General features: G+C 39.8%; 1 protein-coding gene across 1 annotated transcript in view; it reads left to right on the forward strand.

The window, feature by feature from the left end:
- Positions 1-25846, forward strand: part of LOC124545739 (cubilin-like) — a 718402-nt gene that overhangs the window by 638654 nt on the left and 53902 nt on the right. Inside the window, exons 57-59 of the mRNA XM_047124681.1 lie at positions 645-871; positions 10374-10536; positions 16119-16330. Coding sequence (XP_046980637.1) covers positions 645-871; positions 10374-10536; positions 16119-16330 — 602 coding nt within the window. The remainder of the gene's footprint in view (positions 1-644; positions 872-10373; positions 10537-16118; positions 16331-25846) is intronic.

A 25846-nucleotide genomic window follows, 5' to 3' on the forward strand; every position in this document is an offset into this window, starting at 1 on the left:
AGAAAGTCTCATTCATGTCAAAAATACATGAAACTTATATAACCATGTAGCTTTGTATTCAACAATCACCATTGAGCTATCCACCATGAACACATTTTCCACGTTTTAAGTTCTTCATGTGGTATGGTTTTCATAAATGCCATGGAAATGCCAGCTTTGGAGTGTGTATCTGTTACAGCTAGTCAGTTATCTTCCATTATCATTTGTTCCACTTTTGCAATCATATTGTCAGTTTGCTTGTTTGGTTTGTGGATGTGCTTGCTATGGTACACTGTGAGAAGCTGTTCAGTCTCCTTTGAAATGTTCCACCTATGCTCATATGTTTTCCACATGTACTACACCATTTCTGTATCTCTTATTCATTTGGCAGCAATAGGTTTCATAGCTCATTAAAGAAGAAAACAAATGAATATTGTATCATTCAATATGGAAAACACAATGCAGTCTACCAGATGTTGCAAGTACTCCACATGCTGGCAGTGTTAGTGGTTGTTCATGAATAAAGAAAGAGATGCTACTTGTTTTGAGCTTAAGTTTGTATTTCTATCTGCACCCAACATGGATTAAAAGAACTGGAGTCCAACATGTATGTTGTGAATGCAGGTAATTTTCTTTATGTCCATTAATGCCTCTTTTTCTTACAGGTCCATCCCAGGGCTGTGGAGGTATTATTCATGTATCAGATAGTCCTCAGATAATTCAGTCAGTGGATATTGATCATAATGGGCAATATGAATCTTTCCTTGATTGTCACTGGACAATTCTTGCAAATGTATCAAGTATAATTCATCTAGAGTTTGATTCTCTCAACATTGAAACATGTCACAGTCCTTTACAAGCAAGCACAGAGTGCAGCTGCGACTATATTGAGGTAAATATCATGCATGTTTCTTTGTTTTCTTTAGCATTCATTTGGTTTACAAAACTGAATGTCAGATCATGTGTTATATTGCATTTTTTTCCTGCTTCTTAATCACAATTAGTGACGTGTAATGTGATTTTACGAGGAATACTTTTGTTGCTGCTATTCCTGTTTCTTGGCAGTTTTTATGTAATGTGCAATAATTTTGTGACAAAATTCATTCTACCACCAAGAACTGTCCCTTGCTGCATTTTAATTATCACTGTAATTTCCTATGGTTATCAATTCATTTACACTGTAACTTACAGGTAAAACAACAAGGAATGTGAAAATATTCAAGTAATACGAATCAGTGATTATACAGTATTTTTTGTCTTACACAGTTTTTAATAATAATCTACTAAGGCAGTATTAATGAAGGGCATTTATGTTACTCCATTTAAGCTAACTGAATAAACGCTTGCACTTATTGTTGGCACTCAGTTGAGAATTCTAAAGACTTTGAAGTAAGCTAAGAGTATTAGTTATTGCAAATTAACCTAACAAAAAATAAATACAAACGAAAGAAGAGTGCTAAGAGACAATTTGTGGGAGTGGAAAAGGAGATGATTGCAGAATGAACTGCTGTAGGAAACAAGAGTATTAAATACAACCTCAGAGAGCTGAAGAATAGAAAATTATTGTAGAATTTGTTCAAAATAACATGGCTCCCCCCCCCCCCCCCCCCCCTCCCTCCCCCTAGAAATATATCCTCATCTTGACTGCTGGGTGGGTCCATTCTTTTGTTGTGAAGGATGACCACGTCAGTTGCATACCACCTGCTGAGCTGTGCACTTAGGAGTAGCAATTTCTGTTCTCCACTGCCTGTCACTTGCCAACCCACGAACTCATCGCTACTTCATTTTCACACAGCAGGGCACCACAGTCTCTATGCACACTATGCGTCAGAGTACTGCTTCATGATAGATGGTGTGCAGTGTCATAAAATTTATATCAAAAGAACAAGGTGAAGGAGCAAAAATCTCATTAAAAAGTGTATCAACGAAAATAATCCATTTTTAAAAATATAATATAACTGGATAGAGAAAAAAATCTACTCACTAAGCAGTAGCAGGAGAACACACACATAAAGATATTGAAATTTGCGAGCTTTTGGAGCCTGTGGCTCCTTCTTCTTTTAGTAAAAGGTTTCAAGGGGGAGGAAGAGGACTGAACGTAAAGTACTGGTGAGGTTTAGGAAATGGGGATAGTTCAAAGAGTCACCTAGAACCCTGGGAGAGATATACCAGATGGGATGAGGAAGAAAGACTGATTGTTGGGAGCTGAACTGGATGAGATATGAAAATGTGATAGGTTGTAGATGGAAGATAGGGTAATATGCAAGACAGAGATTATGCCTTAAACAATGTGCATGCATGAGTTAATAAAGGCAGAAATCTAAGCGTATTGCATGTGTTTGGTGGGGGGGGGGGGGGGGGGGGGGGCGACAGGTCAAAAAATAAAAGATATAGAAAACTAGAAGGGAGTGAAGAAAGGAGCAGGTACTGAGAAGAAATGCAGTGATGTGAGATATTAGTGTGAATTAAGATTGAGTGGCTGGCAAGAACCAAGGACATATTGTAACAAACTTTTCCAAATGCATAGTTCTGAGAAACTGGCATCTTTGGGGAATAATCTGAATGGCACATGTGACAAAACAGGCACCAAGATCATCACTGTCCGGTTGTAGAGCATGCTGTGCAATAGGATATTGTGTGTTACCAGTATATAATCACTGCCTATCCCATTCAGTCTAACTATAACTTGGGGGTAAAAAGGCAAAACAGTGTTAACATAACAGCTGGTGCATGACGTGTCATTTCATAGGTGGCTCCCCCTTGGGTAGTACATGTTTTGCCAGTTACAGGGCTAGTATAGGAGGTGGGAGGTGGGTGCCTAGGGCAAGTATTACCAGTGGGGACGGTCACAGGGTTAGGAGTCATAGGGTAGGCAAATGGATGCACAAGGAGCATAGTATCTGACAAGGATACTGTGCAGATTGGGAGGGTGACAAAAAGCTGTTCTATGTGTGGTGGCTGAATTTTGAGACAGAATGGACCTAATATCAGGACATGATTTTAGGAAGTCATAGCCTTGTCATACTAGATGATTAATACATTCTGGATAATACTGAGTGACAATTGGTGCACTCAGCAGTACCAGGATTGGATGTGATGGCCCAGGAAATCTACTGTTGAATTAGACTGATGGGGTAATTACATTCACTGAAGGCTGATGTGATAATGATGGTGTATTGCTGTAAAAAAGTTTGCATCTGAACAAATAAGTTTGCCTTGTCTGCCAAGTCTGTATGGGAGGGAACATTTGACATGGAAAGGATGGCAAATGCCAAAATATAAGTGCTGTTTTTTGTTAGTATGTACAGTGTGAGCAGATGTGTGTAGTTGAGCCTCAATGAGGATGATGTCAGCATCAAGGAAAGTGATGTGCGATCCAGAATAGGACCTCGTGAAATTTAATTAGGAGAATACATTTAGAGATTCCAAGAATTCTAACAGGTCAGCCTCACCATGAGTTCATGTGGCAAAGGTGTCATCAATGTATCTAATACAAACCAGGGGTTGAAGGCTTACGGATCCCAGGACAGCCTCCTCTAAGTGACCCATGAAGAGGCTGGCATAGGAAGGAGCCAAATTATGAGTTAGGTTGAATGGGTACTGGCAGAGAGTTTGGGCACAGGCAGATTATTTATACTGACAACACACAATATCATGTTGCAGAGCATGCTCTACAACATGACAGTCATGACACAGGTGCCTGTTTAATAACATGTGTATTTTGCATTCATCCAACAGACACCAGTTTCTCAGAATTCCGTTGGTGGGATCTGGCATTACAACATATCCTTGGGTCTCACGCACATAAAGGTGTTGAAATCTGAAAGCTTTTGGAATGAGTGGCTTTTTCTTCTGGCAGAACGGTTGAAGAGGAAGGGAAAGGAGAGAATGAAAAGGACATGTGAGGTTTAGGAAAGAGGGATAGCTACTGCTACACGAGTAGATTTTTTTTTTAATTCTTCAGGCTTTCCCGGCGATCTAATGACATCTTGGGCTGTGGGTGTTCTGCCAGATACCAGCGTCATACTTGCACGATATTTCGGTAACATAACTTGTTACCTTCATCAGGTGCGACGTGATATCCGGCAAAACACCTGACAACCCAAGATAGATTTATTTATTTATCCAGTTACATCATATTTTCAAAAATTTATTATTTTCATTGATATACTCCCTTTGTCAGTTACATTGCAGGACAGTATTTTTTATTTCTGAGTATGCAATACCAAAAAATAACAAATGTTTTTATGTTACCTAGTATGTGTTTTTCCATTGGAGGTGTCACAGTACTCCATAGTGTTTACCTCAGGATGTCAATGAGCATGAGCTGCAGGCCTGCTGTAGAATCGTTTAAGCAATCTCGGAGTTCTTGGTTAGACTGCTGTGCTTGAGTCAGGCATGTTAGATTGATTATCTCCGTGATGGTGCTGATGTGCGACAAACTGTCTAGTTTGCCACTATGTTGTGTAATCCTGAGATATGTTTAATGTTGGTGGATAATTGAACAATAAATCCTAGCTGATTGAACTGCTTTGGAGAGCATTTGCCGTTATTCTAGAGGAAGGTAAAGGTCAGAGGTTTGTGGTTCTTATAGATTGTAAATACTATTGCCTCTAGCTGTGGATAGAAATACTTCACGGATGTGTAGATTGCCAAGAATTCTTTGTCATATGTGCTCTATTGGTGCTGAGCTGGAGACAACTTCTGAGAGAAAAAAGCAAGGGGCTGCTAGGCCTCATTAACATACTGTTGCAATGCAGAACTGATGGCTGCCAGGTCCAGTTCCAAGTGCTGCATGCTGTACATTACAATGGCAGAGCTGTTAGTGACCAACAGTCAAAACATGGTGTTCAGACGGTACATCTGTAGATTATCCTGTGGCAGAATGCTGAAATCAGATCCAGTATCTATCAAAAACATTCTCCCCCATCTTGTGATCCATTATGAATAAGTATACAGAGGGTACATGTACCTCCATCTGATGTTTATGGCTGACTTACGCACACCGAAGGATACTGTCATGTGCCTGATCTTCGAATCACGGGTAACACCAACATATACTCACTGATTGCGAGTCACTGGAGGAGAGTACGTCTGATAAAGAATGACTCCACGATCTCCGTCAGGGCTGCACTGTAATGTTTCAGCAGTGAGCAGCTCCATCAACTCTTTACTGAGGGCATTGACCTTTCTCAAGAGGCTATCATTCAGCTGTTTGTTCAGTACCTCAACTTTATTTAAAACAAGAGGATACCATTAAGCTGTTTGTTCAGTGCCTCAACTTTATTCAGTAAACTGTCGTAGTCAGGTCTGGTTGCAATTGAAGTGCTGTTACGTACCATTGCCACTTCAGAACAGGAGGTGAGCACAGTTGTTTCTTGAATATGGTCAATTACATCAGCTACAGCATCGAGCAGCATATCTACTTGTGCTGCGGTGATAGCTTTCTCCTCAGCTGGCAATCTACTGCTCCACAATGTATGAAGTAGTGTTTGTCTGGAACTGTGCGTTTGTTGGCTTAACTCTTCAACTGATGGAAGTATTGTGATGGTTTCTTGTCTCCAATATTCTCTTTTGTTAGTACTTGTTGCACTCTCTCTTCTTGTGATGCTGATGCTCGTTGTATTAATTCCATCTTGGTTGGTGAAGTTACAATTTCTTCCACTTCGGCAGCATATCAATGATTCAGTTGACTAACTACTAAATCAGACTTTGTGGACTCAGGTGTCACACCAGCACAAAGGAAGCTCACCTCAATCTGCACAAACCGTAATATGGGATTGTGAGCCCAGAACCAAGTTAGCTGTACCACCAGTCTTGAGATTGTGAGTGCATCTGCCTCTGACATGTTCCTGGTATTGAATGTGTTCTTGAGCTTTGTAAATTGTATATTTGATCACAAATCATGTCGGGGTCACCACTATTGCAAGTCTTGCTGTGAGTGAGGCTTGCAGCTTAATTTCATGCTTTTATAGTGGAAGAATTGTGTTGAGACGGCTCCTACATTCAGTGCTTTTTATTTCCATAATTAGAGTGTTCCAAATTACAAGAATCACAAGGAACATGAAAATAGAATTAACATAACTGGAGGAAACAATTGACAGCTACTAAGAACAAGAATCTCAGAAAGTAGTCAACAATGGAATAATGTAATGTATAACATTCAAAAACCTTGGAATGTCCTTGTGCTGAGGCAAGAAGTAACCACATGTTAGCAATCCTAGCAAACAGCGAGCAAACTCAGTTGACAGGTAGTAAGCAATCAGCTGATCATGTGATGACAGCTGTGTGATCGCCTATCACCACAACATATTACATTCAGTCCTTTCGAAAACATAATTTTTGCACTATCAAAACGAAGCACCCACATTTCATTCCTTGACACCAGCTTGAGCCTGGAAGTATCAATCAAAGCCCCATCATTGAAAGTACTTGTTTCAGAATGTAATCCTACTCTATATCAGCCCCTTTTACAGTTTCAAATACAGTAATTCTTGCACTTACTAGCTAACCTGTAATCCGTATGCCCCATCTGCCAATTTCCAATCCACAAACTTCTCTGCTTCTACGAAATCCTGCAGTTACCTGTCTCTCATGTTTTCTTGGATCATGTCATCTGCAAAGCCAACCTCAAATTGCAACAACAGACCAGACTTTGCCTCAGAAAGCTGTCCCACTTTCTCCTAAAATACCCTAACAATAGTGTTTCTCTTTCTGTCCTTCTCTGGTTGCCAAAACAGTCACACCAACAGCCACCACTTCTCTCTTACAAACCGAGCTTGGCCAACCTTCTTAACATGCCCAGCCATCACATTGCTTCCAAGGGCAATGATAACTCATGTTCATGGGAATTGTATTGTATTGTATTGTATTGTATGGAACCGGGGACCTAGAAACGATGGAGAGGCTTCATCCCCGCCATAGCCTGCAGTGGCACACAACCCCACAACAGGCTACAGCAGTCCACTCACCCCACTGCCGCCCCACACCAACCCCAGGCTATTGTGCTGTCCGCCCCCCCCCCCCCCCCCCGCCCCCCCCACACACACACACACCTCAGGAATGTCTCACACCAGACGAGTATAGCCCCAATGTTTGCGTGGTAGAATAACTATGGTGTACACATACGTGGAGAAAGTGTTGGTGCAGCAATTGGTGACATAGTGTAACTGAGGTAGAATAAGAGAAACCAGCCCGAATTCACCAAGGTGGATGGAAAACTGCCTTAAAAAACATCCACAGGCTGGTCGGAACACCAGACCTCGACACTAATTTGTCAGGCGGATTCGTGCTCAACATCTCATCTGTGTCACTCTTCCCTCCTGAATTATCTGTGTTATCCAAGAGTCTCACTCTCAGCCCTAAACTTGCATTTAGTCACGCTGCTTTGGTGGAGGAAATACTTTCTTTCGTATGTAATCTCAGTTGGAAGTATCACTTTCCAATCCAATCCCAAAAACTTTCTAACAGCAAACATGACATTGAACCTTGTGTTGAACAGCTCAGACCATGATCACAATTTGATCCACCACCACTATTTCAAAATAATCTCTTGCAAGCCTGCCAAGAATTCCTGAGATTCATCATTGCTTCACAATCCTTCCTCAGGTGCTGACCATGATCTCTATAGAACTCCAGGCACTTTATTCCCAAAAAATTGATGATTCCATCATTATCCTCCCAGTGTACAAGGGATACAAACTGACCTATAGTCCCTTCTCAAAAGCTCAGGCCATCACAAAGACTAACACCTCAGTCCGTAGGACTTACGTTCTTCCTAAGATCCACAAACCCAATCACTCTGGCCATCCCATAGCTGCTGTCTTCAAAGCACCCACCAAACATATATCTACCTTATTTGATTAACACCTGGAACCTATAGTACAATGACTTCCCCCGTACATTAAAGACACTAGCCATTTCCTAGATCATCTGAAATCTGTGCTTGTCCCATTCCCTCTACAAACCTTGCTTGTCATGTTTATTAACATTGATGCCACCTCCCTCTATACAGACATCCCCCATGTATATGGTCTGTCTGCTGCTGAACATTTCCTCATTCAGCACCCACCTGATTCCAAACCTACATCATCATTCCTGCTCAACTTAATCAGTTTTATACTTACCAACAAATACTTGAGGGTCAGACGTACAAACAGATCATAGGAACCAGGATGTTTCCTTCCTGTGCCACCCTCTTCATGGGTCACTTGGAGGGAAATTTCCTGGGATCCATAAGCCTTCAGATGCTGGTTTCATTTAGATACATTGATGGCATCTTTACCATGTGGACGCACAATGAGGCTGACCTGTTAGAATTCTTGGAATCTCTAAATACATTGTTAGTTATATTTTGATGGTTGCCATCCTTTCCATTTCAAACATTCCCTCTCATACAGCCTTGGCATTTGAGGCAACTTATTTGTTCAGATGCAGACTCCTTACAGATACATTCTCACCTCAGCATTTACTAGACGTAATTACCCACCAGCATAGTACATAAGCAGATTTCCCAAGCCGTCACATCCAGTCCTGGTGCTGCTGATCCTCCCAAAAAACAATTAGGAGTACACCTCTTGTCACTTAATATTATCCAGAATGTATTAATCAGCTACATTGCCAAGGCTATGACTTTCTAAAATCATGTCCTGAAATGAGGTCCCTCCTGTCTGATATTTTGCTCACCACACCTAGAATAACTTTTTGTTGCCTTCCCAATATCCGCAAGATCATTATCAGATCCTATGCTCCTTGTGCACCCATTTGCCTACCCTATAGCTCCTAACTCTGTGACTGTCCCTACTATTTGACTTGCCCTATGCGCTTTTCTACCATCACATCTACTAGCCCAATAGCTAGCAAAACTTTTACTATCAAGGGGAGAGCCACCTTTGAAATGACATGTCATGTATCAGCTGTTATGTATCAGTTAGGATGAATGAGCATAGGTGGTGGGTGTACACTGGCAACACACAGTATCCCGGTGCAGATGAATGAGCATAGGCATTGGGTGTATACTGACAATACACAGTATCCTGTTGCAGAGCATACCTTACAACATCACAGTCATGACTTCAGTGCTCATTTCACCACAAGTACCATCTGGATTCCTGCTCCAGATACCAGTGTCTCAGAGAGGTCTGCAGATGTGAACTGATATTATGTGTCCTTGGTTCTTGCCACCCACCCATCCTTAATTTACATTAATATCTTCTATCTCAGCATTGCTTCTCAGTAACAATTCATTTCTGTGCTTCCTTTTAGTTTTCCATATCTTTTATTTTTGGATCTGTCTATTTTTCCCTGACCCCTCCCCCACCTCTGCCACATAGCTTTCTGCTCTTACTAACTCATGCATGATGTGCCAGTAATCTCTGTCTTGCATATTACCCTATTTTCACCTTTAAGCTTCAGGTTTTCCCCAGCAATCAGTCTTTCCATCTCATCCCTTTCGGTAAGTCTCCCTTGACTCTAGAGCAAACTTTTCCGAACTCTCCCCATTTCCTGCATCTTGCCAGTTCTTTTTCTTCACCCTACTTCCTTCCTTTTCAGCCTGTCTGCCAGAATAAGGAGCCACTGGCTCTGAAAGCTTGCAGATTTCAATACCCTTATGTGTGTCTTCCTGCTTCCACATGCTGAACAGAGTTTTTATCTGCCCAATTACATTACATTAAAAAACTGTGATAGAGAAGGTGTCATCGGCTGTTGGAATATCTTATCAGCCAATAAAGAGAATAAAGGAGTAAGGAGCTGCAGATCCTTTCTACACTTATTATGCCTTCATTTATGTGATCATTATTTTTTGGTACCCCAGTCAGACACTGTTGATACTGAACTTCTGTATTTGTTGATTTGCTGATCCTACTGATACAAACTGTTAATATGATCATTTGCAGGCTCGCTAGCTGTAGCTTAGAAGATCTGTGTAATAGGTGTTGCGCAAAGGCTTCAGCTATTGAGCTGCACCTCCCCTGTTGTGCATTGGATGTTTACTGTGGAACTCCCACTCCTACCATTATCCCCTCCCCAACCACCCTGTTTGCAAACAGAGGGTTAAGTTATTTTGTGCATACACTACAGAGCACTAGAGATACAACAACCTGCCTAGTACAGTCAAATATAACTTTTTCAGCCAAAGGAAAGCAGTAGTGTCAATTATTGACAACAAAATTAATAACGATAGTGAGTTTACACTCTCTCTCTTTCACACCACTATACTATTAGGAAATATTGATGCATTGGGAAGGATTTTATATTTGTTGTTACAGAAAGATGTAGTGCCTGATTAACAAGACAGTATTGAATATTGATACTGGAAATATAGTTGGCTGTATAGTTGTAATTATTCTTTAATTATATTCGTGTATACACAACAATATTTCATTGGAATGCAGGTACGTGATGGAGGCAGCCAGTACTCAGAGTTGCTGGGAAAATTCTGTGGCAATCAAATTCCACAGAAGATTATCACATCCTCAGACCACATGTGGGTACGCTTTGTATCTGATGGAACCTACAATGCTCCAGGGTTCAGAGCACGAGTTTTTCAGAGAGCATGTGAGTGGATTTTTGAAGCACTTTTATTTATTTAAAATATCTCAAAAATTTGAAAAGTTAGTGTCCTTTAACAGACAACCGTCATAATAATCTCCATTTCTTTTGAGACTGGAGAGGGCAAAGGAGAGTTGGTGGAAGGTGTTGTGTGTGTGTGTGTGTGTGTGTGTGTGTGTGTGTGTGTGTGTGTGTGTGAGGGGGGGGGGGGGCAATTTCCAAGGACATTTGCAACATCGTAAGTCACATCACATACACGGTTGACTAAAGGCGTTCTCCAAACTTCTGCTTGCATTACACTCTTCAGCTGTATGCCACCATATTGTGTCTGAATATTTTGTAATGTGGTCTACCCATCTTCCATTAAGCTGCTGCTTTGGCCTTTTCTTATCTGTTAGAGTCTGGCTAAAATATTCCATATTCCTCCCCTCTCTATTTCCCTGGATATATATCCCACCCACATCCAGTTGATGTGTTTTTCTTTTATCTCCCAATAATTCCCACTATTCATCTCTATATTGCTCAAAGAATAACCCTCTGTGTTTGCAGTGAAGTCCATGTATCAGTCCCATAAATCAACTGGAAGTACATACAGATGATAAACTTTCTGTTGGGAGCTTGGTTTTGAAACAACCATTTAGTATTCAAAATGCACTCCAGTGCACTGTACATCTTAGCTTTATTTCTTTTGCACTACATCCATTCATTATCCTTAACTTATTGAAATACAAAAACTCATCTATTGGTTCTAAAACTTCATTATTAACCCTTATCATGCTATTTTTCATGTGTTCTTGGTACATTGTTGCAGGCTTATTATAATACAGTTGTTGCAATCACCTGCACTAAAGGCAAAAAGTACATCAGCAAAAGAAAGCTGTTTCGCTTGTGTGTGGTTAGTGTATATTGCTTCTTTTTCTAGTTGAGAGATTTTAAAACTTCCTGTAGGGCTTCCAAGAACAGTTATAGTTATGAGGTATCTCCATGCCTGATTCCTATCTTTCAGGTCTGAATTTGCCAGTACCTGAATGAAGTCTGATGGAATTTCTAGCATTGACATATACAGTTTTTGAGCATATTAACTTAGGTTGAATCAGTACAGTGTTTAATGACTGTTAGTATGGATTTAGATGAAACTGAGCCAAAAGTTTCCTTAGAATCCATGAATCACATAAAAAGTGACAAAAGCAAACTTATTGCACAATTATGTGTCTCTGTTCATGATGTGGAATTACTCTGCACTGCTATATCCATTCATAAAGCTTGTTATGACATTGTGTGTGTGTGTGTGTGTGTGTGTGTGTGTGTGTGTGTGTGTACGTGTGTGTGCACATGCAAGTATTGTCTACATCTGATGAAGCACTTACAAGAGACCTTACAGAGTGGCCACCTCTGATTTCCTTCATACTTACAGGCTGTGAAGCTCAGGTAAGATTTCATAAAGCCAGTCAGATTGTATTCACAAAGGCATTGTATTCACAAAGTCACTGGTCTAAATCTTGCTACTGGGAATATTTTTTTTCCCCCCCATCTACCTCCTCTTCCATTACTATAATATTGTCCTCAAGAACATCGCCCCTGTATAGACCCTCTATATACTCCTTCCACCTTTCTGCTTTCCCTTCTTTAGTTAGAACTGGGTTTCCATCTGAGCTCTTGATATTCATGCAAGTGGTTCTCTTTTTCTCCAGAGGTCTCTTTAATTTTCCTGTAGGCAGTATCTATCTTACCCCTCGTGAGATAAGCCTCTACATCCTTATATTTGTTCTCTAGCCATCCCTGCTTAGCCATTTTGCACTTCCTGTCGATCTCATTTTTGAGACTTTGTATTCCTTTATGCCTGCTTCACTTACTGCATTTTTGTATTTTCTCCTTTTATCAATTAAATTCAGTATCTCTTCTGTTACCCAAGGATTTCTACTAGCCCTCGTCTTTTTACCTACTTGATCCTCTGTTGCATTCACTATTTCATTCCTCAAAGCTGCCCATTCTTCCCCTACTGTATTTCTTTCCCCCATTCCTGTCAATTGTTCCCTTATGCTCTCCCTGAAACTCTGTACAACCTCTGGTTTAGTCAGTTTATCTAGGTCCCATCTCCTTAAATTCCCACCTTTTTGCAGTTTCTTCGGTTTTAATCTACAGTTCATAACCAAAAGATTGTGGTCAGACTCCACATCTGCCCCTGGAAATGTCTTATTTAATTTAAAACCTGGTTCCTAAATCTCTGTCTTACCATTATATAATCTATCTGAAACCTTCTAGCATCTCCAGGGTTCTTCCATGTATACAACCTTCTTTCATGATTCTTGAACCAAGTGTTAGCTATGATTAAGTTATGCTCTGTGCAAAATTCTACCAGGCGGCTTCCTCTATCATTTCTTAGCCACAATCCATATTCACCTACTACATTTCCTTCTATTCCTTTTCCTACTGTCGAATTCCAGTCACCCATGACTATTAAATTTTCGTCTCCCTTCACTACCTGAATAATTTCTTGTATCTCATCATACATTTCATCAATTTCTTCATCATCTGCGGAGCTAGTTGGCATATAAACTTGTACTGCTGTAGTAGGTGTGGGCTTCATGTCTATCTTGACCACAATAATGCGTTCACTATGCTGTTTGTAGTAGCTTACCCACACTCCTACTTTTTTATTCATTATTAAACCTACTCCTGCATTACCCTTATTCCATTTTGTATTTATTACTCTGTATTCACCTGACCAAAAGTCTTATTCCTCCTGCCACCGAACTTCACAAATTCCCACTATATCTAACTTTAACCTATCCATTTCCCTTTTTAAATTTTCTAACCTACCTGCCCGATTAAGGGATCTGACATTCTATGCTCCGATCCGTAGAACGTCAGTTTTCTTTCTCCTGATAACGACGTCATCCTGAGTAGTCCCTGCCCGGAGATCCGAATGGGGGACTATTTTACCTCCGGAATATTTTACCCAAGACTTTACCATAATGATGACTTCTTAAAATTAAATGGCCCATTGCCATTTTTCACTTCTTTGGAAGAACAAATCTTTATCTGTTGAAAGACATGGGCACCTCATGTGTTGAAGACATTTAATGCAATGAAGAAGCACAATGCTGAGTGTCACTACTTGTTCCTTTGCACGACACAGTATGACAAGCTGGATAGTGAAGTAAGGAGGCAAACTCATTGCCACACAAATGTGTGAAGCAGAGCAACAGGTACATCTGAGGCAGAAAAGCAGTCATACACAGAGCTCCTTGATGTTCTTCATACGGATCAGTTTCAACTGTTGTACATATTTCATTCCATTGATACAGCATTATGAGCAAGTTATAAAACTGCACATATCATGGCACAAAGTGACACGCCATTTTCAATGGGGGCCCCTGTCCAAATCGCGTCCCGGCATTTGCCCGGAGCGATTTAGGGAAATCACTGGAAACCTAAATCAGGACGGCCGGATGCGGGTTTGAACTGTCATCCTCCCGAATGGAAGTCCATTATGCTAACAACTGCACCACCAGTTGCAGCAGACACCATGCCTTTGAAAATGTAATTAGAAGTGAGTAATTTACGAAACTGAATTTTTCTCAAGGACAAGTATTACCAAGCAACAAATTTGTTACAGTGGTTTCACATTCGACACGATACAAGAAGTTCCATAGTGGTGTTGGACAATCAATGAAGTTACACAAGAGTTAATAATTTAACTTTTGAAACTGCTGGTTTATTGGCATTTATGGGAAGAAAAATGCTCTCATGCGGTCAGCAAACTTCATATAACATTTTGTGTGTGTAATGGTCCTTACTACGTCACAAGTTGTTCTAATGAGTTAATTAAGCTGCTTTACAGTGTTGCTAGGCAATGTAATCAACAAGGTGATATGTGTCTCAGTTAAAACTGGACCTCGATATTTTGAATAAACTTTATGTTTATTCTTTTATCAAAATCAGCACTTGTCTCAAAATTAATTTCCAACTTTGTGCATTAAGTCCAAACGCATTTGTAACTATTGTATGCGATTTACTGGACAGCTCGATCACACACTGGTGTGTAACATATTTCAAATCGAGCCCGCAGGTTTCAGTTTTCCCCTAATGGGCTAAATGACTCTTCTGTAATAATTTGATGTGTCTATCTCACATAAAGTTTAAATGAAACTGGATTTACTCCCCATTTGGGTCAAGATCACAAAATAAAATTCACCACATAGGTCAGCGAACTGTACACGCGCACTTTTAGCACTCTAAGTGATAACTCATCTCAGAGTAATAGCCGCACATAAATTCACACTTCTTTTTATGCATGCAAAATTCAAAACACCTTTATATTAAACAAATAAATTATGGCATGTAATTACTAATGAAACATTTCCAATTCTGAATAAACTTCAAGAACTTGTATTTCATAATCAATAAAATTTTATCGCCTGATAGAAATGATTAGTTTGCTAAAATTGATTCAGATTACAGTCAGTTCGTTTCTGGATGATGACGTCATGAATTGACACTTGCTTGGAATGAATGAAATACCTGTACTGAAAAATACTGTACATTGAGTAATTTACTGACTTTTATAACAAATTTTCTGTCCCTTGCATCACTACAACATTATATCTATTTTGGGTCAGGATAATGTTGTGAACAACCTTTTTTCGTAACAAAGAGGATAAAAACTGCAGAAAGGTCCAGGTTAACAACCCAACATTGCCAACACTGAAGACCATTCTGCATCTTGGCACTAGCAAGGAGTCTCAAACCAAATATTTCATCTCTCGAAAAGAAAATTAAATGTCTTGTTTCATAAATGTAACAAAATGTTCTGATCAGAGCTGTCAGTGGTAGTTCTTATGTGTGCAAGATTTATGCGTGCTTGTGTGAATGTGTGTGTGTGTGTGCTGAAGAAGGCTTTGGCTGAAACCTATAATGAGTAACAGTCCTTTCATTTTGCCTGTCTGCAACCCCGCGAGTCATGTGTAGGGTGAGTAACAATCTGTCCTGTTCCTAATACTGTTGATATTTCAACCTGAAGTTCCCATTGTTTAATAAAATATTTGTATTTTTCACTTGGATTGAATGGTTCTGTTAAACATATCCAGTTGCAATGTGATCATGGTCTCCCCACTAACCACTAGTTGTATGTGCACAGTGTTGACTATCCACCTGGGATCCATTTACCCACCCCTGCCCATGTACAGCCAGCTCCCTGCCTGCCTGCACATAGCACTTTGCCCACCCCTGCTTGCATGTGCCCACGGGCACCAGCTTTTCTGCAGCAGACATTAAGGCTGGAGCAGCCTGCGATAAAAGGTCTTTTCACGTATTTATGCACATCTAAGCACACCTATTCTCTCACCACATTAAGTTATGAGGAGTGTTTTAGATGTGATAAAACTGCTTTCAGTAATTTATTTTCAACTGTTTTCATCATGGAATATAGGATTGTAAGTATAGTTATGTATTGAATGTCAAATATGATGCATCATAAGTCATTATCTTTACAATTTGCGCCTCCAACCTTTGATTTCACTAGAAACTAAGCTTATAAAAATTTGCAATTCTTCATAATTATGCGACCATGTGTGTTTTTGCAACAGCCCCATGTGGTGCTCCAGTTCTGAATGTTGGACATGAACCACAAGAACTAAAATCTCCTGGATACCCAGGAAATTATCCAGCAAACATCCGTTGCCGATGGTTGTTAAGTGGTCCTCCTTATGAATCAATTGATATTCATATAGCTGATCTCCAGATCAGTGGTGGCGGACAGAACTGTGAAAAAGCAAGACTGAGTGTGAATGATAGGCGGGTATGTATTTTGATTTAATATGTGCTCATTAAATAATTTTTAATGGAACTAAGATGGTGCATGTTCTTTAGTTTCCCTGACTAAGTTATGGTCTGACCTTTATAATTTAGTAACGATAATTCTTCAAATAGACATGAGCAATATTAACCATTCAAAAGATGGGCACAACAGCTTTCTCAGATTGCACTATTGCGTAGTCTGTGCATCGAGCATTGTTTGCTAAAAATAATTTTGAATTGTTAGAAATGATTACATGTTCTGCTGTTGTACTGGTATTTTGGAATGTTCTGCTTATGTAACACGAACAGTAGAAATTAAAAATAAAATAAACAAAATTATCATGAGCGTGAAATGCTCACACCTTGCATGTGCAGAATCTACCCTCTTCTTACATAATCACCATGTGTGTGAGTATATTGTTGGCTACTGATGGAAAATTGCCATTATTTTGAATGATACTGAAGGAAAAGGAGCATATTACAATGTATGGAAGGTATACTATTTTAATGCACACAATGCAGGGGTATCTGTTAAGAGGCCAGACAAATGTGTATGACACACACCGTGGTTACGGTTACTACAAGCCACACCACAAGTTGGGAAACGGGGCCAAATTTCTAGTAGTTAACTGTTGAGTTGAGATTTTCACAAATGTTTTATTCGTATCTTACAGAAACTAGCAGTACGGCAATAAACAGCCGTTTAAGCATGTCGTTAATGGCAATCAAGCAATTTATAGCAATACAACAATTTAAAAAAAAATACACAGAAGCTAACAATACGGCAATAAACCACCTTTTAAAACACGCTGTTAACACCAGTCAAAGTAATTTATAGCAATACAACAATTTAAAAAAATTTAAAGAACATTAGTAAACAGGCTACTAAAGTAAATACAGAACTTCGTTAATAAGGTACCACCATTAAAAAGATTAAACAGGTCTTAGCAAACACACGAGTAATGGCAATAAAAGGAATTTACAAACTTGGAGGAATTTAAAAAAATTTTTAAACAAAAGTGTCCTGGAATATCGTTAGAACATAACAGATGCGACGGACCCGTGTAAGGTGGCCACAAATCACCCACTCAGGGATGCTCAGGCTAAACAGAATACTGACCAATTTAAATACGCCTGTAAACACAATTGCCACTCTCACTGCACCAACTTTTAGCCAGCGAAAACTTGTTATAAGATGGCTTAACTTGCTGACTGAATTAGAGCTAACCTCGTGCAAGGAAACATTACACGACACAGTCCTGAATGAGCAACCATATGATCAACCAACAAGAAGCATGAATTTACTCACAATCCTCGACAGAATAGCGAAACAATTAAACTGCCAAAACTATACCTCCCATCAGACAGTAACGAGAGGAGTAGGAAAGATCACTGTCTTCAATTATACTGGTGCCAGGGACAGGAAACCCAGTCGCCGGAGGCCACAAGGCACAAGAGGTGCTGGTTACACAAATTTATTACTTAATGATTAAACCTTCAATGAACTTAACTTGCAATGATGCTCGAACAGGCAGTACACGACCTCCGATGGCAAGGATCCACACATCCGACCGTGCACGCATCACCAGCGTACCCAACAAGCCACAGTCACGCAACAACACGCTCTGTCACCGGAGTTCACGTCTTCTCTGCAACGTTGACGGGTAGTGACCACTCCTTCATGTTAGGTGTCTCCTTTTAAACTCCAGTGTTGAAATGGAGGATTTAAAGAAGCTTGTTAACGTCCCACCTAGACGAAATGAACAGCAACTACCCGTGGGGCGATTCTGTCTACAACCAACAAGTGGGGAGCTCTTCTGTCAACTCGACCCCCTCGTTACACACAACCGACATAACATCACATAGCAACTCGGTACAACCGACCACACCTGCCTCGCTGGAGAGCCACACTCCCTCCCGTGTCCACCACACTCTCTGTGCGCAACGTCCCTACTTCCACGCCACCACACGAGCTTACAGCCAGTCAAAGATCTCACTTCCTCCATAACAGTTTCCTGGAACCAAAAATGCAGATATCGATAGCAGAGGGAAAAGACAACCAAGCAACCACTTAATGACAGACAACATATGAACAAATATGTCAGGGGAAAAAAGGAAAACCAAAGCACTCTAAACACAAGATGTAGCACGAGTCGATACACGGCTCAGTGTGGTTCCTGAAGAGGGGCAGCAGCCTTTTTAGTAGTTGCAGGGGCAACAGTCTCGATGATTGACTGATCTGGCGTTGTGACACTAACCAAAATGGCCTTGCCGTGCTGGTATTGCAAACGGCTGAATGCAAGGGGAAACTACAGCTGTAATTTTTCCCGAGGGCGTGCTGCTTTACTGTATGGTTAAATAATGATGGCGTCCTCTTGGGTAAAATATTCCAGAGGTAAAATAGTCCCCCATTTGGAACTCCAGGCAGGGACTACTCAGGATGACATCGTTATCAGGAGAAAGAAAACTGGCATTCTACAGATCAGAGCGAGAAATGTCAGATCCCTTAAACAGGCAGGTAGGTTAGAAAATATAAAAAGGGAAATGGGTAGGTTAAAGTTAGATAAAGTGAGAATTAGTGAAGTTCAGTGGCAAGAGGAACAAGACTTTTAGTCAGGTGAATACAGGGTAATAAATACAAAATGTAATAGGGGTAACGTAGGAGTAGGTTTAATAGTGAATAAAAAAAAATAAGAGTGCTGGTAAGCTACTACAAACAGCATAGTGAACGCATTATTGTGGCCAATATAGACACGAAGCCCACGCCTACTACAGTAGTACAAGTTTATATGCCAACTAGCTCTGCAGATGAAATTGATGAAATGTATGATGAGATAAAAGAAATTATTCAGGTAGTGAAGGGAGACGAAAATTTAATAATCATGGGTGACTGGAATTCGACAGTAGGAAAAGGAATAGAAGGAAACGTAGTAGGCGAGTATGGATTGGGGCTAAGAAATGATAGAGGAAGCCGCCTGGCAGAATTTTGCACAGAGCATAACTTAATCATAGCTAACACTTGGTTCAAGAATCATGAAATAAGGTTGTATACATGGAAGAACCCTGGAGATACTAGAAGGTTTCAGATAGATTATATAATGGTAAGACAGAGATTTAGGAACCAGGTTTTAAATTGTAAGACATTTCCAGGGGCAGATGTGGACTCTGACCACAATCTATTAGTTATCAACTGTAGATTAAAACTGAAGACACTGCAAAAAGGTGGGGATTTAAGGAACTGGGACCTGGATAAACTGACTAAACCAGAGGTTGTACAGAGTTTCAGGGAGAGCATAAGGGAACAATTGACAGGAATGGGGGAAAGAAATACAGTAGAAGAAGAATCGGTAGCTTTGAGGGATGAAGTAGCGAAGGCAGTAGAGGATACAGTAGGTAAAAAGACGAGGGCTGGTAGAAATCCTTGGGTAACAGAAGAAATATTGAATTTAATTGATGAAAGGAGAAAATATAAAAATGCAGTAAATGAAGCAGGCAAAAGGGAATACAAATGTCACAAAAATGAGATCAACAGGAAGTGCAAAATGGCTAAGCAGGGATGGCTAGAGGACAAATGTAAAGATGTAGAGGCTTATCTCATGAGGGGTAAGATAGATACTGCCTACAGGAAAATTAAAATGACCTTTGGAGAAAAGAGAACCACTTGTATGAATATCAAGAGCTCAGATGGAAACCCAGTTCTAAGCAAAGAAGGGAAAGCAGAAAGATGGAAGGAGTGTATAGAGGATCTATACAAGGATGATGTACTTGAGGACAATATTATGGAAATGGAAGAGAATGTAGATGAAGATGAAATGGGAGATTTGATACTGCGTGAAGAGTTTGACAGGGCACTAAAAGACCTAAGTCGAAACAAGGCCCCGGGAGTAGACAATATTCCGTTAGAACTACTGATAGCCTTGGGAGAGCCAGCCCTGACAAAACTCTACCATCTGGTGAGCAAGGTGTATGAGACAGGCAAAATACCCTCAGACTTCAAGAACAGTATAACAATTCCAATCCCAAAGAAAGCAGGTGTTGACAGATGTGAAAATTACTCAACTATCAGTTTAATAAGTCACGGCTGCAAAATACTAACACGAATTCTTTACAGACAAATGGAAAAACTGGTAGAAGCCGACCTCGGGGAAGATCAGTTTGGATTCTGTAGAAATGATAGAACGGGTGAGGCAATACTGACCCTACGACTTATCTTAGGAGCTAGATTAAGAAAAGGCAAACATAAGTATCTAGCATTTGCAGACTTAGAGAAAGCTTTTGATAATGTTGACTGGAATACTCTCTTTCAAATTCTGAAGGTGGCAGGGGTAAATTATAAGGAGCAAAAGGCTATTTACAGTTTGTACAGAAACCAGATGGCAGTTATAAAAGTCGAGGGACATAAAGAAAAATTCGGAGTAGGTATTAAAATCCATGGAGAAGAATTAGAAGCTTTGAGGTTCTCTGATGACACTGTAATTCTGTCAGAGACAGCAAAGGACTTGGAAGAGCAGTTGAACGGAATGGATGGTGTCTTGAAAGGAGGATATAAGATGAAAATCAACAAAAGAAAAACGAGGATAATGGAATGTAGTTGAATTAATTTGAGTAATGCGGAGGGAATTAGATTAGGAAATGAGACACTTAAAGTAGTAAAGGAGTTTTGCTATTCGATGAGCAAAATAACTGATGATGGTCGAAGTAGAGAAGATATAAAATGTAGACTGGCAATGGCAAGGAAAGTGTTTCTGAAGAAGAGAAATTTGTTAACATCGAGTATAGATTTAAGTGTCAGGAAGTCGTTTCTGAAAGTATTTGTGTGGAGTGTAGCCATGTATGGAAGTGAAACATGGACGATAAATGGTTTGGACAAGATGAGAATAGCAGCTTTCGAAAAGTGGTGCTACAGAAGAATGCTGAAGATTAGATGGGTAGATCACATAACTAATAAGAAGGTATTGATTAGAATTGGGGAGAAGAGGAGTTTGTGGCACAACTTGACTAGAAGAAGGGACCAGTTGGTAGGACATGTTCTGAGGCATCAAGGGATCACCAGTTTAGTATTGGAGGACAGCGTGGAGGGTAAAAATCGTAAAGGGAGACCAAGAGATGAATACACTAAGCAGATTCAGAAGGATGTGGGTTGCAGTAGGTACTGGGAGATGAAGGAGTTCGCACAGGATAGAGTAGCATGGAGAGCTGCATCAAACCAGTCTCAGGACTGAAGACCACAACAACAACAACAACATGGTATACTCGTCACATGAAGTACATAGAACTCCTTAGTGAAACACTATTAAAAAAAATTTTGTACTTAAAAAGAAAATACACAAATAAAAAATTTCTTGTACTTCAAAAGAAATTACACTCTTCATAAAATGTATTTGGTTGCTTTAATTACCCAGTGTTTAAGTTAGTGGAGATATCAAAGCAATGCCTGGTCAGGCAAGTGAGAATGGAAGAAATTATTATGAGTAACAGAACATTGTAGGATAAGAAATACTTATGTTATTACCTGTTTTTAAGATGTCCAAATAAGAAACAAAATAGTCTGTGCATTCCAAGTTGTGTATGCACAACAGAAAAGTTACACCCTGATTAGAAGAACAAAGTGATTTGACAGCAAAGCATAGTTGAGTGTGGAAGGGGACAATGTTGTCAGCTCACTGGTGCGTATGTGCGCAGTATGGCTGCAGCTGCAGCTTGAGTACTTACCAATCACTGTAGTGCGAATGCAGAGCGTTATACTTGTGCAGGGGAGTATTCCTTAATAATGAGATGAGACTTATTGTGCAAATGCAGTACATACCATTCAGTCAAAAATTCAAAATACAAAAATAAAGATGAATTAAAGGCAAAGGGTAAATGCCACTTAGTTCAGAATCACTTTCTTCCTCGACACTGCCATTATCTGACCTGTGGTCCGTGAACGAATCACTGGAATTCCCCAAGGATATAGTTATATTTTCAGTATTACAGTCTACACTCGCTCCACTTTTCCACACTTTTTTAACAACCATAACTGTGTGATGTACAACATTATCCCACTTCTCTGGTGTTATTTGTGCCACTGCTTCCTCTAATGGTCTTTGAATTTCTGCCACAGTGAAGCTTTTGTTATTTGTTGCCACGTAACGTCTAGTCTGGGTCCAAATCATTTCGATAGCATTAAAATGGCAGTGGTATGGTGGAAGCCTAACCCTGTGGCCACGTTCTTTAGCTACCTCTTCCACAACTTACTGTTGAAACTGTGGATTATTTTTTCACTACCTCTGTGAGCTGCATCCTTCGTAAATCATCCTGGCTTTTCACCTTGTGGAGTTTCAACCATCCAATGTCGGCCTTTTTTATTTCCATCGTTGGAGCTTTATCTTTAATAGCTGAATGGTAGGGGCATTACCCATTACAATGACACATGACCAGTTCAGGTTTTCCAATTAGTTGCCCCTTAAACCACTTAAGAAAACTGTCATGGTTCATAACCTCATGGTATTTGCTTGTTTTTCTTGATGTGTAAATGAGGAGATAGTTAGGCACAAAACCAGATGTAGCTACAGAATGCAAGACAATAGTTCTTGATCGCTTTCCCACAGGAACATCATAATTTTCACATATGCATCACCTGTCAGTCTATTTTTACAGAATGACCAGTGTTTATCCAGGTTTTGTCGAGCCACACAATGTTCTCAAACAGCACTTTAATGATATTTCTCAAAAGTCGACAATGCCAGAGATGATATCACTTCTCTCCATTATAATTTTCTGTATATTAATTTTTTTTATACCAAGAACTGGGGCCCTAACAAACTTTTAACAAAAATGTCTTGCTGCTACTGAATAACTCTGCCTCACAAAGAGTAACATGCAGCTTTTTTAAAAGTTGGATATCCTTTTTTTCTCATAAAATCCATGTATATGGTGACAAACAGAATCTTGTTGAAAAGAATCCAAGTTTTTTTATGTGGGGTTCTGTCTTCGTTTTACCGGGTCTCCACATTTTACATGAACCAGGCTCTTCCCTTAGTGCACAGTATTTCTCCTTGCAAATTTTGATGACAATATTTTTAGTATCTTCAAAGCATCTTCAGTTCCTTCAACTACCTTTGTTAGAGGCAATAGAGTTGCATCATTGTCTCTCTCCTTCTCGAAATATTCTCACACAGAACGTACAAACTCACGTGTCTGACCACACAAAACGAGCAGATCACTGAACTGTCCATTTAGCAGCCACACATTTTTGCACATGCCCTCTACAAGCTACAGACATTCTGTGGCACAAAATAAATTCACCTCACAGAGAAACAAACTAGCTACAGTAGCCGCTACCTGCCATAGCAGAAAGGTGTGACAATGGTGAATGGAATATGAGGTGAGGCCAAGTGCATTCTCTGATTGGCTGTTGCTGTAGCAGCAGACTGGGAATCAGCTAGATGTCAGTCACTTTGTTATTCTGATCTGGGTATAGCTAAGACATTTCAAGTGCTGTCATTTTCAGTGCAGTGTACATGAGGAGCATGTAAAGCAATGGGATGGAAACTCATAATTTATGATGTTTCCTCAACATATTTGATAGATGGTATACTGTCCAGGTTGATATCTCAATGCAAGCCTTTTCCAGTAGGAACACAGAAGGAAGTGGCACAGTCATATTTGGGTTGAAGGGAGTTCAAATTTCCATCCAGCATTCCAGATAAAGATGTTGATGGTTTCCCAAAGTGACTAGAGGTGTATTCCAGGAAAGCTCCATAAAAAGGACATGGCTGATTTTCCATTCTGTTCTTGTTTAATCTGTGCATGCACGTTGTTCTGATAACTTTGTTGATTGGCTGTTAATCCATAATGATCTTCCTTCCTTCTTTCCTCAGACAAGGCTGTGGCCAATCATTGTTAAATCTGAGCTTGCACTTTTACCTTTTAATATCTTTTTTGCTGTAAAGTTCTGACAGAATGTACAGAATTGGTGTGTGTGTGTGCGGGGAGGGGGGGGGGGGGGGGGGGGGTCATGTGCAGGCATGAACCTGCACTCTACAGCTTGGAAAAGGATTCTTCAGAAAGCTAGTGAAGTTTTCAGTCTTGTTTATGAGCCTGGTGACAACACAGTGGCTCCACACTTTGAGAATTGTGACCTTTGCATCAAAATTGTTCATAATCTTTTGGCTGATAGACATAAAAATCAAATGTTACTTCTTTTTATCAACTGGAATGAGCAGTCTCAGTGTGTATCCTCATACTCCTTGCTGGTGTTTCATAGTCTATCTTGATGAATTGTTGTTTGACGTCGTTCACAAACTTTGTTACTGGTTTCCTTCCCATGGTTTTGTGTACTTGGGTATTATTAAAAGCTCAAAATATGGTTTTCTTTTAGTTGTATAAAAATGGTAATTCCCTTGTGTAAAAGCACTGATGTTTAACATATTTTAGTTACTTATGGTAATAAGTTCTGGTTTTCACTAACTAATTGGTTAGTTCTGGTTACTACAAATAGGCCTGGTTTTTAACTCATGAGAGTGACCACATATGTAAGTATTGCCATACATTACAGCTGATATAGTGACAATGACAATTACCTATGCACTGAATTTTACTGATAGCCATTGTTAGATGTCATAGAACATTGTTGTCTTGATTTTGAGGAGTGAATTTTGTATAGCATGCTATGCAACTTGCTTGTGAGAGGCTTTGACTTCTATAATCCTGCTCTCTCTTACTGTAAGTATTGAGGCGTATTTCAAGTGAAAATTACTTCCTATGGCTTTAATAAAAATTAGAAAACCTAGAATAAAAATATTCAGATAATTTGTTGAAATAATACTGGTAATTGACAAGATAAAGAGAAAGCTTTTGACAATGTTGACTGGAATACTCTCTTTCAAATTCTGAAGGTGGCAGGGGTAAAATACAGGGAATGAAAGGCTATTTACAATTTGTACAGAAACCAGATGGCAGTTATAAGAGTAGAGGGACACGAAGGGGAAGCAGTGGTTGGGAAGGGAGTGAGACAGAGTTGTAGCCTCTCCCCGATGTTATTCAATCGGTATATTGAGCAAGCAGTAAAGGAAACAAAAGAAAAATTCAGAGTAGGTATTAAAATCCATGGAGAAGAAATAAAAACTTTGAGGTTCGCCAATGACATTGTAATTCTGTCAGAGACAGCAAAGGACTTGGAAGAGCAGTTGAACGGAATGGACAGTGTCTTGAAAGGAGGATATAAGATGAACATCAACAAAAGCAAATGAGGATAATGGAATGTAGTCGAGTTAACTCGGGTATTGCTGAGGGAATTAGATTAGGAAATGAGACACTTAAAGTAGTAAAGGAGTTTTGCTATTTGGGGAGCAAAATAACTGGTGATGGTCAAAGTAGAGAGGATATAAAATGTAGACTGGCAATGGCAAGGAAAGCATTTCTGAAGAAGAGAAATTTGTTAACATCAAGTATAGATTTAAGTGTCAGGAAGTCTTTTCTGAAAGTATTTGTATGGAGTGTAGCCATGTATGGAAGTGAAACATGGATGATAAAT

This window comes from Schistocerca americana, chromosome 8, assembly GCF_021461395.2.
Source record: "Schistocerca americana isolate TAMUIC-IGC-003095 chromosome 8, iqSchAmer2.1, whole genome shotgun sequence".
Lineage (NCBI taxonomy): Eukaryota > Metazoa > Arthropoda > Insecta > Orthoptera > Acrididae > Schistocerca > Schistocerca americana.